At 39.1% G+C, this 16,752-nt stretch overlaps 1 protein-coding gene and 1 long non-coding RNA gene across 12 annotated transcripts in view; one reads left to right on the top strand and one right to left on the bottom strand.

Moving 5' to 3' along the window:
- Positions 1-492: 492 nt before the first annotated feature.
- The window catches only part of arfgap2 (ARF GTPase activating protein 2), a 27,911-nt gene continuing 11,651 nt past the window's right edge, over positions 493-16,752 (bottom strand). For 2 of the 11 annotated variants that reach the window (XR_015514443.1, XR_015514447.1), the window contains 10 exons: positions 14,136-14,188; positions 10,618-10,754; positions 10,296-10,427; positions 9,964-10,092; positions 7,087-7,236; positions 6,877-7,003; positions 4,578-4,668; positions 4,287-4,408; positions 2,069-3,508; positions 493-1,791 (listed from right to left, as the gene is read on the bottom strand). Coding sequence is in view for 2 of the 11 variants with exons in the window: in XM_087292642.1 (XP_087148768.1) it covers positions 3,488-3,508; positions 4,287-4,408; positions 4,578-4,668; positions 6,877-7,003; positions 7,087-7,236; positions 9,964-10,092; positions 10,296-10,427; positions 10,618-10,754; positions 14,136-14,188 (962 nt within the window). In the remaining 9 variants the exon portion in view is untranslated. 11 annotated transcript variants of the gene reach the window in all.
- On the top strand, positions 1,592-4,080 carry LOC147832927 (uncharacterized). Its single transcript, XR_015515371.1, has 2 exons — positions 1,592-1,854; positions 2,132-4,080. It is a non-coding gene; the product is annotated as an uncharacterized LOC147832927 (long non-coding RNA).

Here is a 16,752-nt window from a genome sequence, read left to right as displayed (position 1 = left end):
ACTATTTTCAAGACAAAATATCCCTAAATTTGAATATAATCATTATATGTATTGATAACTTGATATAATTTATATAATTTTACCCTTTTAGGAGACAAAATTTACCAGCAATTCTAGTATCAGACAGAAAACAGACAGATACTACCTAAAATCCTACACAATATTGCCTCAAAAAATAAGTTGTGGTTATGTTGAGGACTAAAAGGCTTTATAGGGTTAACACGGGCCAGTCCTCCGCTGATTAGATTTTCATCGGGGTTTAAGGGTCAACACTTCATCCGCTTTGTAGTCTGTGTGGATTAATTATTTCATCGCCACTCCTGTTTGTTTGCACTTTACCCATAATCCTCCTAAAACGATTGTTGCTTTCACCGAATCAAAGTCGTAAACATACATCGTTGGAGGGGATTTCAATCTTTTATTCACACACACTCATCGCAACAGGTTCTCCTCAGCAGGCTACAATAAATAGCTTTTTATTCCAGACGCTAGTTGGATCGTTATTCTTTATTTATTTATTTTTTTTCAAATTTAGCATTGGAATACAAACGGACAGGCAGACAAATATAACCAGATTCCAGGCTGGCATAAACCCCAAAAGAGAAGGAAAGAAGGCTGTGATGATGCATGTACTAGGAAACGGCATCGCACATGCACATTAACTGATGATGGTGCTGCGATGGGGGAATTCAAACATAATGATTCAATCATTATCGTCTAAACCTGTGATTCCCAATCATTGGCACACCAACAGTACATATTTTGGTTGTCTCCCTTATCTGACGCATTAAGGTTTTCGGGTCTCTTCTAATGTTCAGATGAGTTGATATAGGCGTGTTTGATTAGGAAGAGGTTAAAAATAAGTACTATTGGTGTGCCTTTAGGAACAGGGTTGGGAAACTGATATCGCACATGCGCATTAACTGATTATGGTACTGCAAGGGTGAATTAAAATATAATGATTCAATCATTATAGTCTAAACAAGCGTTTCCCAAGCATGTTCCTAAAGGCACACCAACAGCACATATTGTTGATGCTCCTTTATATGACCCATTTATTTGAGGTTTTGGAGTCTCTTCTTATGTCCTGATGAGTTGATTCAGGTGTGTTTAATTCAAGAGGTTGAAAATGAGTACTGTTGGTGTGCCTTCAGGAACAGGGTTGGGAAAATGGTATCGCACATGCACATTAACTGATAATAGTGCTGTGATGGGGAATTCAAATATGATTCAATCATTATCGTCTAAACAAGTGTTTCCCAAGCAGTTCCTAAAGGCACACCACCATCAGTACAAATTTTGGATGTCTCCTTTATCTGACCCATTCACTTCAGGTTTTGGAGTCTCTTCCAATGTTCTGATGAGTTGATTCAGGTGTGTTTGATTAGTGAGAGGTTGAAAATGAGTACTGTTGGTGTGCCTTCAGGAACAGGGTTGGGAAAATGGTATCGCACATGCACACTAACTGATGATGGTACTGTGATGGGGGAATTCAAACATAACGGTTCAATCATCATCATCAAAACCAGTGTTTCCCAAGCATGTTCCTAAAGGCACAATAACAGCACATATTCAGGTGTGTTTGTTTGATTAGGGAGAGATTGAAAAGGAGTACTGTTGGTGTGCCTTCAGGAACAGGGTTGGGAAAATGGTATGGCACATGCACATTAACTTATAATGGTGTTGCGATGAGGGAATTCAAATATGATTCAATCGTTATCATCTAAACAAGTGTTTCCCAAGCATGTTGCTGAAGGCACACCACCAACAGTACAGATTTTGGATGTTTACCTCATCTGACCCACTCATTTCAGGTTTTGGAGGCTCTTCTAATGTTCTGATGAGTTGATTCAGGTGTGTTTGATTAGTGAGAGGTTGAAAATGAGTACTGTTGGTGTGCCTTCAGGAACAGGGTTGGGAACATGGTATCGCACATGCACATTAACTGATGATGGTACTGTGATGGGGGAATTCAAACATAACGGTTCAATCATCATCATCTAAACCAGTGTTTCCCAAGCATGTTGCTGAAGGCACACCACCAACAGTACAGATTTTGGATGTTTACTTCATCTGACCCACTCATTTCAGGTTTTGGAGGCTCTTCTAATGTTCTGATGAGTTGATTCAGGTGTGTTTGATTAGAGAGAGGTTGAAAATGAGCAGCGTTGGTGTGCCTTTAGACGCACGGTTGGAAAACTGGTATCGCACATTAACTGATGATGGCGCTGCGAGGGGGAAATTCAAATGTAATAATTCTATCGTTATCATCTAAACCGGTGTTTCCCAACACTGTTGCTGAAAGCACACCACCAACAGTACATAGTTTGGATGTCTCCCTTTTCAGACCCGTGAACTTCAGGTTTTATTGACTTTTCTAATGTTCTGATGAGTTGATTTAGGTGTGTTTGACTGGGGAGAGGTTGAAAATGTACTGTTGGTGTGCCTTTAGGAACAGGGTTGGGAAATTGGTATCGCACATGCACATTAACTGATGATGGTACTGTGATGTGGGAAATTTAAATATAATAATTCAATCATTAATATCTAAACCAGCGTTTCCCAAGCATGTTCCTAAAGGCACACCAACAGCACATATTTTGGATGTCTCCCTTATCTGACCCATTAAGGTCAGGTTTTGGAGTCTCTTTAAATGTTCTGATGAGTAAATAAGGTGTGTTTAATTAGGAAGAGGTTGAAAGGGAGTACTGTTGGTGTGCCTTTAGGAACAGGGTTGGGAGACTGGTATAAACTGAGGGCGAAATCAGATCTCTAGTCGTGTAAATGCTGGAATTCAGCACTAGAGTCTTCGGCTTATGCTGGCATGCAAAAACATGGTTCCGTTTTTGTTTTAAAATCATGTCCTGAAAACTCAAACTTCCAGGCGTCAATCACACAGCCGTGTCCACAAAAAAAGCCTCATCATCCTTGCCATGCGAGGACATATTGCACAAAATTACTGTCATTTTATCACTCCAACTTCGTCATAACTAATAAAAGTAAAATCACGATAACGCATCCAAATTTAAAAGATCCCATTTAGGAAATGGCCTCGATTTAGAAATACACCCCTTGCCTCGTTTTACCGTGGTCTCCGTTAAAATACAAAAAAGAAAGCTGTGAGGACATTAGCGCTATACGTTTACATGTACATTTAATTCCAGACAATACTTTTTTTGAAATCAAAGACCGGGCATAGAAAACAGGACTGTTAGTTAAGACAGAGCGCACTGCGATAGAGAAAACAAAGGTTACTCTCTTCCCAGTGCTTCTGCGGTCGTCTGAAAGTAAAAGGAGAGTCTTTAGAGAGAAATTTTGTTCAAATACTGTCAGTGAGTGTCTACAGTGGTCTGGGGAGAGATGGGGAGGTCCTGGTCTTCATCTCTCTCTCTTTCTCTCTCACTCTCTCTCTATCACTCAGAAAGACGGAGCGCTTCCCATCAGCAGTGAGGTGTCCTGTTTGATGCAGCAGTCCCAACACAGTCCTTCAGTATGATCCATAGCGATCCTGAAACACAGGCCGAGGGTTAGCACACACAAAATGATTCAAAAATAGTGTTATTAATTAGTTTGTGTTCTGAAGATGAACGAAAGCGAGGTATTTTAGATGAAATCCTGGAGCTCTCATTGTATATAGACCAGAAATGGAACCAAACAGTCATGTCAAACAAAAACGTTATACTGTGTGTCAAATAAAAAACCTTGCAGGACAACGTATTTCCATTAGTGTCAGCAGCAGACATATGTTGAGTCCCAATTTGCATAATATTCCTCCTAAATAGTAATCAAATATAGAATTAGTGTGTCCCAACACATAGTGTTGAAAAGAGGTTCCCAGATGGTCTACCGTTTCCATTAAAAATTCGAAGTGTAGAAGCGTCCGTACTCCAACCGCTAATATTGCCCACAATACATTGTGTGTTGGATGTGAATTTGATTAGAACTACAAACTCGGGGGAAAAAAGTGTCAATAAACTACAAAACATGGCAGATCCGCGAGACCAACCGTTAAGTAAAGAGGCTTCAGTAAAGTTGTTTGAATGACTATTAAATCAAATCTAGCCAGCTAGAAAGTATTTAGATTGTGTTTTCTGTGTTATATTTCATCTGTGCTGTCTTTTGCTCTGTCATCACATTCAGTTTTCTTCTACACTAGCTGCTGAACTGAACATCCAATCAGAGTCTTTCTCTCACCGATGCTGACTTATTAAGCCCAGTGAGGCTTCGATTTGTCAGGGTTTACCGCTGGTAGACTGTAAAGAATGAAGTGAGTTGTGAACGTTCACCTGAATGGTGTTCATGACCCCATTAGCCAGCACTGCCATCTTCCCTGCTACGGTCTTCACACCCTGCTTGAACTGAGCGATGTCTGGACCAGAGGGAAGGACGCTGTCAAACCCTGTTGAGCCTACAGAAGCACACAAAACGCATTAACTTCAGAAACAGAACTCAGAATCAAACTTAAACACCTTGGCTATAGAACATTTATACAGACAGACACAATACAGCCACCTGAAAAGATTTGGGCCTATTTTCTAATATAATTTGCAAACAAAATAGCTAAAAATGCTGTTTACCAGAGGGACGAACACTGCCATCACCGAACAGGTCAGCAGAACTGATGGAGGTGCTTCCAGACATACCCTCCAGACGAGTCTTTGCTTCATACTGGAGAGAAATATGGAAAAGTACCTCATAATTATTCATTCATTTTCTTTTTGGCTTAGTCCCTTTAATAATCAGGGGTTGCCACAGCGGAATGAATCGCCAACTTATCCACACAGAAATGCCAACTGACCCAGCTGAGGCTCGTACCAGCGACCTTCTTGCTGTGAGGCGACAGCGCTATCCACTGCGCCACCGCACCGACACTAATAATTATTCTTAAGAAAATACATGATACTGCTGCAAATAAATCACCAATTTGTGGACTGTTATAAAGTTTAGATTTGATTCAAAAAATAAATCTATTATTCAGCAGCCGAGATGCATGAAGACAGTTTGCAACCTCTTACCTTTAAGAGGTAGAGGGTGAATATTTTGACTTTAATATAAACAGTATCACATGATTGGATTTGACAAAACTGTCAACTGTTTTTCCCTGTTGGTTTAAAGGCTCCTACACACCGGGACGCTTTTCGTTTGCGTTTTTCGTCAGCGTTTTACGAGACAATTTTCAGTATTCAAACCCAAGTGCTTTTCACTGCCGTCAAGCTGAAGAGTATGCAAAAATCACTCTTTTTGACGTTAGATTGAGCTACACAACTTTAAGCTTCTGACACCCGCTTATAACACAGAATAAGAGGAGGAGAGGAAATTTACACAATTGTTGACAAAGTTACTGGTGACTTGAACAAGCATGGATTATTCAAGCAACAGCTCTAGCGATAAAGAAATGATTAGTGTTCACAAGAGCAATCAGCAGCTCCACGTTCATATCGCCTCTGGGTGTCGTCTTCACTGTGCGCTCGCATTGACAGTTTTGCGCTTAAGCACCTCCAAGTGCTGTTAACTGTAACTTCAGCAGCTCGGTGAACGTGAACAAAAGTGCCGATCTGATTGTGGAGAAGGTTTTGACGGCGCGCACCAAACAAAAAAACGAGCATGAGGCGTTTTTTTTTTAAATGACGCTTTTGCGCCTGGCGTTTTGCGCGTTGGTGTGCACGATCACATTGACGCCCGTTATTTAGTCACGAGGCATTAAACGTTGACGAAAAACGTGAGCAAAAAACATCTCGGTGTGCACGGGCCTTAAGGCTGATTTATACTTCTGCATCAAGTGCACGTGTATGCTCTGTCGCAGCCTGCTGACGTGCATCTCTTTCAAAAAAATTTAACTACACATGGCAATGATGCATATCGCAAGCTCTGTGATTGGTCGGCTTGGTAGCAGTGACGAGTGTGGGCGGTGCTGAGAGCCAAAAGCCAGATGGAGGGATTGCTTACAAGTGTCGAGTCCCGTAATGGAGCTCCAGATGGAAACGTTTGTTTTGTGTTTACCTTATGGCTGATTTATACTTCTGCGTCAAGCGTATGCTACGGCGCAGCCTGCGCATGGACGGATAGCCCTCGCTGAAGCGCACCTCTCAAAAAAACGCAACTACACGTTGCAATAACGTGTAGCGCAAGCTCTGTGATTGGTAGCGCTGACAAGTGTGGGCGGGACCGAGAGCCGCACGAGCCCGATGGAGCGATTGTTTACAAGTGTGGAGTCCCGTGAAGAATAGATTCAAAAAATCAAAGTCGGGGAATATGTTGTAAGATGGAGACAAGATGAATAAAATATCACATTTAACAAGATCCAGCGGATACAGATCCTTGATGGACAGTCCAACGAGCACAGCTCTCATCTGGGTGGATATGCTGCAGTGCATGCCAGAGAGAGAGAGTGTGTGTGTGTGTGTGTGTGTGTGTGTGTGTGTGTGTGTGTGTGGTCACATGATGTGCGTTTTCAGTGATGTGACAGAGTTGTTCAGAAATGCTAGGTGTGGACGCGGATCATTTTCATTTCATTCACACGCCATTTTAAAACTATAACGTACTAGTGTAAATGGGGCCTATGTATATTAAATGTTTTTGAGCAACAAATAAATAATCAGCATATTAAAATTACTTTTAAAGAAAAGAATTTGGGGAAAAAACAGCATTTTATTGGCTGCTTAAAGAGAGAAATTACAGTTATTTTAAATAGAAATTTTTTAAAATATTACTGTTTATCTGCATTTTTGCTTGGCCTTGGTGAGCATACGAAATAACTTTAAGAAACAAACTTCTACTGTATATAAAGAACATATAATAAAGGGTTAAGGAAGAAGTCAAATGTAAATAAGTACAGAAAAAGGGGGTTATGAAGTAAAGTAGTGGTTCTCCTTGTACCTCTGGGTTGCTCTCACGGCCGAAGAACATGTCTGATGAGATGGCTTTAGCATTCGCAAACTTCTGGCGCGCTTCGCTAGACTCTGAGACCGGCACAGAAACCTCCGGCTTCCGTCTGCTGGGCAACCTGAGATAAGACGAGAGTCCAGAATCACAAAAACCAGACACTAATCAAAACCAAACCCACTGACTGCCGGATGAGGACGTTACCTTTCTCCGATTGGCTGGATGCTTGAGATGGTGACCTCGCTGTCTTTAGGCTCCTCCTTCTCCAGAGCCCAGGAGGAGAACGACGACCCGCCATCATTGTCCCACCGTGACCCAAAGCTGTCTCCTGATGTGAAAGGGTTGTCCTTGTACCTGAAAACACAGTTACAAGTTACTAGTGTTGTCAAGATACTAGAAATTGTATGATATAAGGAAACTGCAACATTTGTGCATGTCTTTTTTTCCCTCCATTTACCAGTGTCACAACCTCATGTCTCAGTCAGGCCAAAATTAAACAAACCTATTTCAATTTTTTTTTTTACTTTCACTGATAACAACTGAAAAATACACTAAACTCCGGCCGAAAAAAAATGCTTCACTGGACATGCGCCCTTAGAAAAGATCATATCATATATATACACACATTTAAAATTATGTCATGTCAGCAACATTTATACATATAAATATACAATTAAAAAAAACACAAACAAATGAATACAAAGGATTTTTACCATTTTACTGAAATTAGGTTTTTACCAATTAATACGTGATAAAAAGCCTTAACAAAAATTCCTTTGCTGAACATCTCGAGTTAGTTAATTTCATAGAAAACCCTTAGAAAAGAATTGACTAGCATAATTTACAGAAATTTAAAACATTAACTATCTTTAGGTAGGCCTAACCATGATTTTGGTTTTGTTGTTGATTAATGTTAAAATGATATCAACAGGTTTAATAAGCTGATGGCCCTTTAACAATTTATTTACTCAACCGTTTATAGCTTTACAATAAATTGCACAAGAACATGAATTTAAAAGAGGAGTTCTTTACAATTTCTTTAAACGTATCAACCCTGAAATGCGCGCACACAGTATTAACTATAAATGAGCACTGTAAAGTTTGGATAAATTATCAAATTAAATAAAATAATATTTAAAATATTTAGGATTTTCTGTAAAACTGATTGCATTACACTGTGTCTTAGGGCATACTCACAATAGATACAGTTGCCTTGAACCGTTCTAAAGTACACTTGTGCCCCCTTCCCTCTTCCCCCGATGGCCTGCACTCACACTGCATTTTACCTTCTGAGCCGGAGCACACTTACTTCATCGATGATGTGACTTTAACAGAAGAGAAGCGTTCTCGCTCAGCACAGTGGACATTGCTTTAGTAATTTCTTTGTGAATTATTTTAAGTCGTTTAATATGCAGTGACGTGCAGTCAAATAATTTGCTGAAGAGATCCACAACTTTTTATGCTCATAAACGATCATGAAAGTCCTCGTGCTGCACGTATTGGGAGGTTTGCTGAAGGTGCAGCAGTCATGCAGCGAGAGGTTTGAGTCTCTAACAAACTGACAGTTCGCATTCATTAAACAGTAGGAATGCCCAATCAAACCACACTTTGGCACACCTCTTCAAACCGGGCCAGGGCCGGCCAACTGAACCGTAATTGGGCCCGATTCAGAGGACTCACACTTGTCAAAAGAACCGAGAAACTTGCCCAGGCATGGTTTGGATAGTCTACTGTAAGAGCACCCTTAAAAACACATGACATGGTGCTGTGACACAATAATAGCGATCTTTTACATTCTAAAAGTAAAAAAATTAATAAATTCTAACTATATCATCGACTGACATTTTCCATTTTTTGAAAAGGTTCCTATTTCTGCACCGTCGCAGCTGAACAACAGCATAAACTACAATGACAAAGATCCCCTCAGGTACTGATTGTGGGCTTTATTCAGTATTAAATGCTACAATTGTGACTTTTAAAACCATTTTACCCGACATTTTTGAAAATCTTGAAAATAAAATAACTAGCAAACACGAATGTTACAACAGTGACCCAGAGCAAACCAACATCGGTCAGAGACGGGCCGATACAGACAGAACTGTCAACCTCGAGAGAGACGCATCTGCCCACACTGTGCCCAGGCAGAGGTAGAGACGGAGGAACACTTCCTGACCCGCTGCACAAACTATCAGCACATACGAGACACATTCTACACCAAACTACAGAGCATTTACCCACAATTCACTGAGTTAGACAATAAAACACAGCTTCAATATTTATTAGGGGAAAAAAATGAGTGTGTCCTTCTAGCGGCCCAATACATTAATGCCTGTCACAAAAAGAGAGAGCAGACCAATAAAAACATCAGTGATGCGCCTGCAAACACGCGCACACACACACACACACCTAGATGATAATAAATCATCTGAATCATTGTAAATATACTGATTATTGTTGTTATTTATTTTTGTATTGATTTGTATGAATAATTAATGTTGAATAATAATATAATAAATATTAATGTGATATATTGAACAATATGATGTATGGTTGATATTTTATTTAATTATTATATATAAATATCTTTTTTTTTTTGCTACTACGAGAGAGAGAGAGAGAGAGAGAGAGAGAGAGAGCAGTAGGTGCTGTTGTCCATTTGTAGGGTAATATGCACAGCTAGTGTTTTTGCCCCTTACTGATAAACTTCTGGTAAACGGTTAATGTGGCTGTTTTCAATTTCCTACGGTTCCTTTTACAGCATTGGTGTTGTAAAATATAATCAGTAAAATAGACTTATGCATTTAGTTCAAGCATAAAATTAGATGAAAAGCCGTTTACATGCACGCGCCATCAGGATCAGCAGGCTAGCGCAGAAACTCCATTGAAAACACTGAGGTAAAATTAATTTTTACATTTTAATGACATGGCACAGAAATATGGGATTTAATGCAGTGCTTCTTGTACATTCTGATATCCTCTTCATATCATAAATCAATGCATTAAAGCAATATTGTATCATATCAAGTATTTCAGCATTGATAGAGTACTGGAAAAGAAAGCCAGTTTCAGACATTGACATACTTTGGTGGTCCGGAAGCAAATCCAGGCTCCTCAAACATATCCAGCTTAGAGCGAGAGGAGGATTTGACTCCCACCGGGGTCTCCTGCTCGATCACCTGCATCTCGGCCATCACCGAATGAGACACGGCACTGCGAAAACCAAGGACAAAGTCAGATCATATAAGCCTCATTAAGCTGGACGCTGCAATAAAAGCAACTAAACTAACAAACAGAGCCTCATCAGTCAGTGTGATGGTGTTCTGGCTTATTAATCTGCTGAAGACACTGATGTCATGCTTGAGAGGAGTGATGTAATTGATGTGACAGTGGTTTAATGGAGGCTGTGTCTTTACCTCCTGTTGCCGAATCCCATGCCCAGCCTCTCCGCCTGCTCCTTCTTCTTCCCCTCCAGATTCTGCATTTTCTTCTCCTCCATCTTGCGGTCGATCTCCAGCTCTTTGTAGGCCAGTCGCATTGAGGCCACTCTGCGAGAGAAGAAGGATCGCAATCAAGAAAAAAAAAAAGCCCAGCTCTGATTGCACTTTCAGAAGCAGCGTTCTCTTCATACGTATGGCTGACCTTTCACGAGAGAGCGAAATCTTGAACTAGAGAAAGAAAAAAGGCCCAGCAGTGCTAATGGGCTAGATTCTGCATTTGTGGCATCTGGAGACTCACATGGACTCGTCGGCTTGTTTCTTGGCTTCGGCGGCCTGCTCCTCTCTCATTTTCTCTGCCACCTGGGCTTGTTTTTCCACCTCACTGAAACTCTTGCTGCTCACCTTCTGGGCACCAAGACCCTTTTTAGCGCCAAGCTGAAAGCAAATAAAGCAGAAGTTTTTTTTTTTTTTTATAATAAGTGTATTTCCCACTTTATATTAAAGGGCCATGAAACCCCCTCGTTTCAGCAGGGTGTTTTCACACCTCTACTTTGGAAAAAGTCAGAGAAATGGGCGTGTCAAGCTCTGTTTAGGGGGGAGTGTCAGAGAAGCAAAAGAGGGATGATGTGGGCGTGTCGATTTGGGCACGTGCTGAGTTTCAGGGTCAAAACACAGACACACAGACAGACAGGCAGACAGACAGAGACACACAGACAGACAGGCAGGCAGGCAGGCAGGCAGACAGACAGAGACACACAGACAGACAGACACACACAGACAGACAGACACACAGAAAAACACACACACACACACACACACACACACACACACACACACACACACACACAGACAGACAGACAGACAGACACACAGACAGACAGAAACACAGACAGACAGACACACAGAAACACACACACACACACACACACACAGACAGACAGACAGACACACAGACAGACAGAAACACACAGACAGACAGACACACACACACACACACACACACACACACACACACACACACACACACACACACAGACAGACAGACAGACAGACAGACAGAAACACACACACACATACACAGACAGACAGACACACAGACAGACACACACAGACAAACACACAGACAGACACACACAGACAGACACACACAGACAGACACACACAGACAGACAGACAGACAGACAGACAGACAGACAGACAGACAGACAGACAGACAGACAGACAGACAGACAGACAGACACACACACACACACACACACACAGACACAGACACACACAAGTTTGTTTTTGTGAAAAGTGAGGACATTACATAGGTTTCTATTCATTTTATACTGTCCAAACCACATATTGTATTGCCCTCACCCCACCCCACCCCTAAACCCAACCATCACAGGAGACTGTGTGCAGCTTTACTCTGATTAAACTCATTCTGTAGGATTTATAAGCATTTTGAGAAATGAGGACGTCACCAATGTCCTCATATCTCACCTTCTTTTTGTAATACCCGTGTCATACCCATATCATTACACAGATTTGTGTCCTGATATGTCACAAAAACACGTACACACACACACAAAAACACGTACACACACACACACACACACACACACACACACACACACACACACACACACACTAACACACAAACAAGAAAGTGACTGTGTTTACATGGACATCTGTAATCAAATTATTTGCCAAATTATTAAATGGTGGACTTTAATGGTGGACTTTCTTTAAATGTAATGCAGCCATTTTTTGTACAAATATTATTAGGATTTTGTAGGATCATTTATACATCACTCATTTTTAAAAACTGTTTACATCCAAATAAATCTAAATACATCACCATTTATTTAGACATTATAGTACTGCTACTAAGTCACTACTCAAATGAATTAATGTAAAATAGTCAATCATTTAAGTACATTTCTTTTTTAAACTGATCTCGTTTCACACTTGGTGAGATTGACAACTTCAATGTGTATAGCCCTTTTACTGAAATATTAGCTAAAATAAATCACTAAATAACTGAACGCACAAAATATTTATGCTCAAATTAGTTACACGAGTCTAACTTTTATTGGAAGCTTTAATTCAGTCATGCGCAAGTATTGTCAGCATCTGAATGATTATTGGTTTGCTTCAGCTGGAGGCAGAGACAGTTCTAACCTCTGTATGGTGCAGCAAGTCTGACACCTACTGATAAAAACCCAACAGCGCAGGAGATGGAAACATTTCCCACAACAATGAAAGCAGATTAATTCTGCTCATCGATGTTGTTTTGTTTGATGTTTTATTATTATTATTTTTTTATGTACCTTGCAATGTTGATTGTTCCCCGTTTTGTGGTGTACGAATTTTTTTTTTAATATTTCAAAAATGATGTTTAACAGAGCAAGGAAATTTTCACAGTATGTCTGATAATATTTTTTCTTCTGGAGAAAGCCTTATTTGTTTTATTTCCACTAGAATAAAAGCAGTTTTTATTTTTTTTAAACCATTTTAAGGTCAAAATTATAAGCCCCTTAAGGCTATTTTTGTTTTCAATAGTCTATAGAACAAACCATCATTATACAATAACTTGCCTAAATACTAAGGTTGTCACAATCCTCCAAATCCTCGATTCGATTACATTTTCGATTCTAATGGCACGATTCTATTCAGTTTTCGATTATGAATAATCAATTAATTAATGACCAATTATTTATTTGTAGCCTACCGTTTAAACTACCTGACCTGCATGGTCTTTGTTTTACCCATAAACAAATCATACAGTAAATGAATAAAGGCAAGATACACATATCATTACCACCTGTCAATCACTTTTTCTGCGGTACTCGTGAATAGGCAGTGATCTGTGTCGTTATAATGGCGTCGGTAAAAAAGACGCACAACCAACAGGAACCAGCCAACAGTATCTGAGGTGTTCGCTAAAATGACTAAGTACAAGTGAGTGAAAGATTGAAGCAGTCCTCTGACTGCCTGGACCTGCTCTCTCGAGCGCATGGCTGTGTGTGCGTCTGTGTGGTCACGTGATGTGCATTTTCAGAGGTAGAGAGAAAGGTGTCAAATCGTTGTCGTTCTAAAATGCCATTTAAAAACAAAGACAGTGTAAACAGGGCCTGAGTGTGTACTTTTCGCGAGCGGATTTGCAACGGGGGCGGGCGGAGGATCGCGATGCCGGTGTTGTCTATCGGACGAACCGTACGTAGTACGTACATAGCAGAGCTTGCAAAACTGTGTTTTTTTTGTCGACAACACAAACGTTGTCAGCATAACTCACTGGAAATCCAAAATGCTTCCACACCAGCGACTTCATTGAAAGAGGAGAGGGTTTAAGTTCTGTCGACGCGTCTCCTGCGTCTGCAGTTTAACAAGCACTTCAACAAGCCAGTTTTTTTCCCGCTTGGCAAGCCAAGCTGACGTGACATGGGGGCGTGGCAGCATCGACGATTCTATTTTTTGATTTGATAATCGAAATGGAGCATAAATTTCGATCGATTTCGATTGTGACACTCCTACTAATTACCCTATCATGCCTAAACCTAATTAACCTAGTTAAGCATTTAAATGTCACTTTTTTTATTTAATTTTAAATTTAAAAAAATTATTTAATAAAATATTATTTACTGTCATCATGGCAAAGATAAAATGAATCAGTAATTAGAGATGAGTTATTAAAACTATTGTTTAGAAATGTGTTGAAAAAAATCTGCTCTCAGTTAAACAAAAATGTGGGGAAGAAAATTGTAAAAACTATATTTATTTATTTATATATTTTTATTTTTTTACTGAAAGCAGTGATTGTTCACTTACCCCTTTCTTTGCAGCTACTGGCTTCTTCTTTCCAATGATGGAAGGTTTGACGTCTGAAAAGAGACAGAATAGTTAGAGAAAACTGAACGGGAAACCATTTTCTCCAAGATTATTCTTGAAGAACAACTCGTCCAGACAAGGATCATTAGTGGATGGCGATAGCGGCCAACAAATGGCATGAGAAATATCATGCTGGCAAAGCCAGAGCAAAGGGAAGAGTCACACTTGCACACAATCAATGAGATTAACAGAGTTTACAGTTAACACATCAACACTGGGAACTTTCATGCAGGATTCATAAATCCCATCCTGACCCAATGATCTGCAGATTAAGCCCATCTTTGACTTATTTACTTGGGTAAATGTGTGCGAACACATTTGTTTAGTTTTTATATTAGTTTCAGTAATATTGTTATTGACTAATATGCAAATGTTTATACGATTTTATTACAATACAGGTTGTAAAGTGATATTTTCTGTCAAATAGATATTTTATATAAAAGACTTGCTTTGTTAAACAAACAAATGAATCTAAATGCACTGTAAACCTTAGAAAGATAAAAATACATGTAAAAAATGTTTTCATGTTTCAAAATCATTCAAGTGGTACTCACTGCAGACACACTTGGGCAGAGCTGAGCTCCAGCAAGGGGGCAAGGGGCTCCTTCCTTGCACTTCTTCTACAAGTGATGTCACTGGGGTTGGGGTTAGGGCTAGGGTGGGTGAACGCATTAAAACAGCTTATAGGAGTTGGAGCTCAAGCTCCCCCTCATTGGAGCCCAAGTAGCTCTGCAGCAAGCAGTGTTTTTTTTTTTTTCTTTAATTTTTAGAAAAATTCTGTGCAGAAATAGGAAAAATGTCTCCAGACTGTCTGCCGAGTGACTTTACATATCAACTAGTGAAAGGTGGGTAAGATATGCAACCATTAAACTGTAGTCTTAAATGGTTAGTTTGATCCAGCAATGAAATATGTCATCATTTATTCCAAAGCTTGGAAGGTAAACTAAGTAATATATATATATATATATATATATATATATATATATATATATATATATATATATATATATATATATATATATATATATATATATATATATATATATATATATATATACATACACACACATACACACACATTAGGGCTGCTAGATTATGGGAAAAATCATAATCACGATTATTTTGGTCATAATTGTAATCACGATTATTCAAAACGATTATCGGTTGAAGTCAAAATTATTGTCCTCCTGTGAATGAATTTTTTTATATAAATATTTCCCAAATTATGTTTAACAGTTTTTTTTTACAGTATTTCCTATAATATATTTTCTTCTGGAGAAAGGCTTATTTGTTTTATTTCAGCTAGAATAAAAGCAGGTTTGAATATTTTGAAACCTATTTTAATAGCTTGATATTATTAGCCCCTTTAAGCAATATATATGTTTGATTGTCTGCTGAAGAAACTACTGTTATGCAATGACTTGCCTATTTATCCTAATTAAGGCTTTGAATGTCACTTTAAGCTAAATACTAGTATCTTGAAAAACATCTAGTAAAATATAATGTACTGTCATCATAGCAAAGATAAAAGAAATCAGTTATTAGAAATGAGTTATTAAATCTGTTATGTTCAAACTGTATTTTTGATTTTATTATTGATTAATAATAAAAACAGTCGGCAGCAGCAGGAATATCGCACGCTGTCACTTTAAGAATAGTGCGGCTCTGATATGGTTTCTCTTTCACGTGTCTTTTGATTCTCAACTTCTTAGTTTATTATACAAATGAGGGTTAATATGAATAATCACTAAACACCGTGCTCTGACACAAATGTGCATGTATTTGACCATTAAATCGCTCACATTAAGATGGCGTAGATGTACGTGTGTGCTCTGCTGTCCGAGGCTAAGCGCGGCGCGCGCACAAACACACACACACGCTACCTGTTAAAGGCTAAGCACGGCGCGCACACACACAACAGCACGTGCTCTTTAGCGCTTTAAAAAATATGAATGATGCGCATCCCGTGCTGCAAGTTACATTACAGCACAAGCTTTTAGTCATTTTCACGTGGAACTGAGCTTTGCAGAGGCAAAGAGTTTTCACACGTGTACAACTGGAAAGGGGGCGGACCATGGTGGAATAATCGTTTATCTCGATTAATGGTTTTTCATAACCGTTAAAAGCCAAAATCGAAATCGGATTTTCGATTAATTGCACAGCCCTAATATACATACATATATATATTATTTATTATTTTTTATTTATTTTTATTTTTAACTAGGGCTACACAATACGATACTGGGGAAATATGCAATATTGTTGAGTCTAGTGATAACTATATTTCTTATGCCTTTTTTAAAAAAAATACTATATTTTATTACCATTTTAAAAATTATTTAAAGACACACTTCTTACAGATTGGAAAGACATAAAGGGTGCATAAATGACTTAATTCTCATCTTGGCAGGAACCTTCATCAACAGCATTAGCTTCATCATTTTGATTAGCAACAATTTTTTAAACATTTCCAATTAAATCCCATCCAATAATTACGAGTAAAATGGAAGTACCCCTGATATCACCCTGAAAAGATTTGATGCTGCAAGAAAATGTA

Source organism: Danio rerio, chromosome 18, assembly GCF_052040795.2.
Source record: "Danio rerio strain M-AB ecotype USA chromosome 18, GRCz13ab, whole genome shotgun sequence".
Classification (NCBI taxonomy): domain Eukaryota; kingdom Metazoa; phylum Chordata; class Actinopteri; order Cypriniformes; family Danionidae; genus Danio; species Danio rerio.
This window is presented reverse-complemented; position numbering and strand designations above follow the sequence as displayed.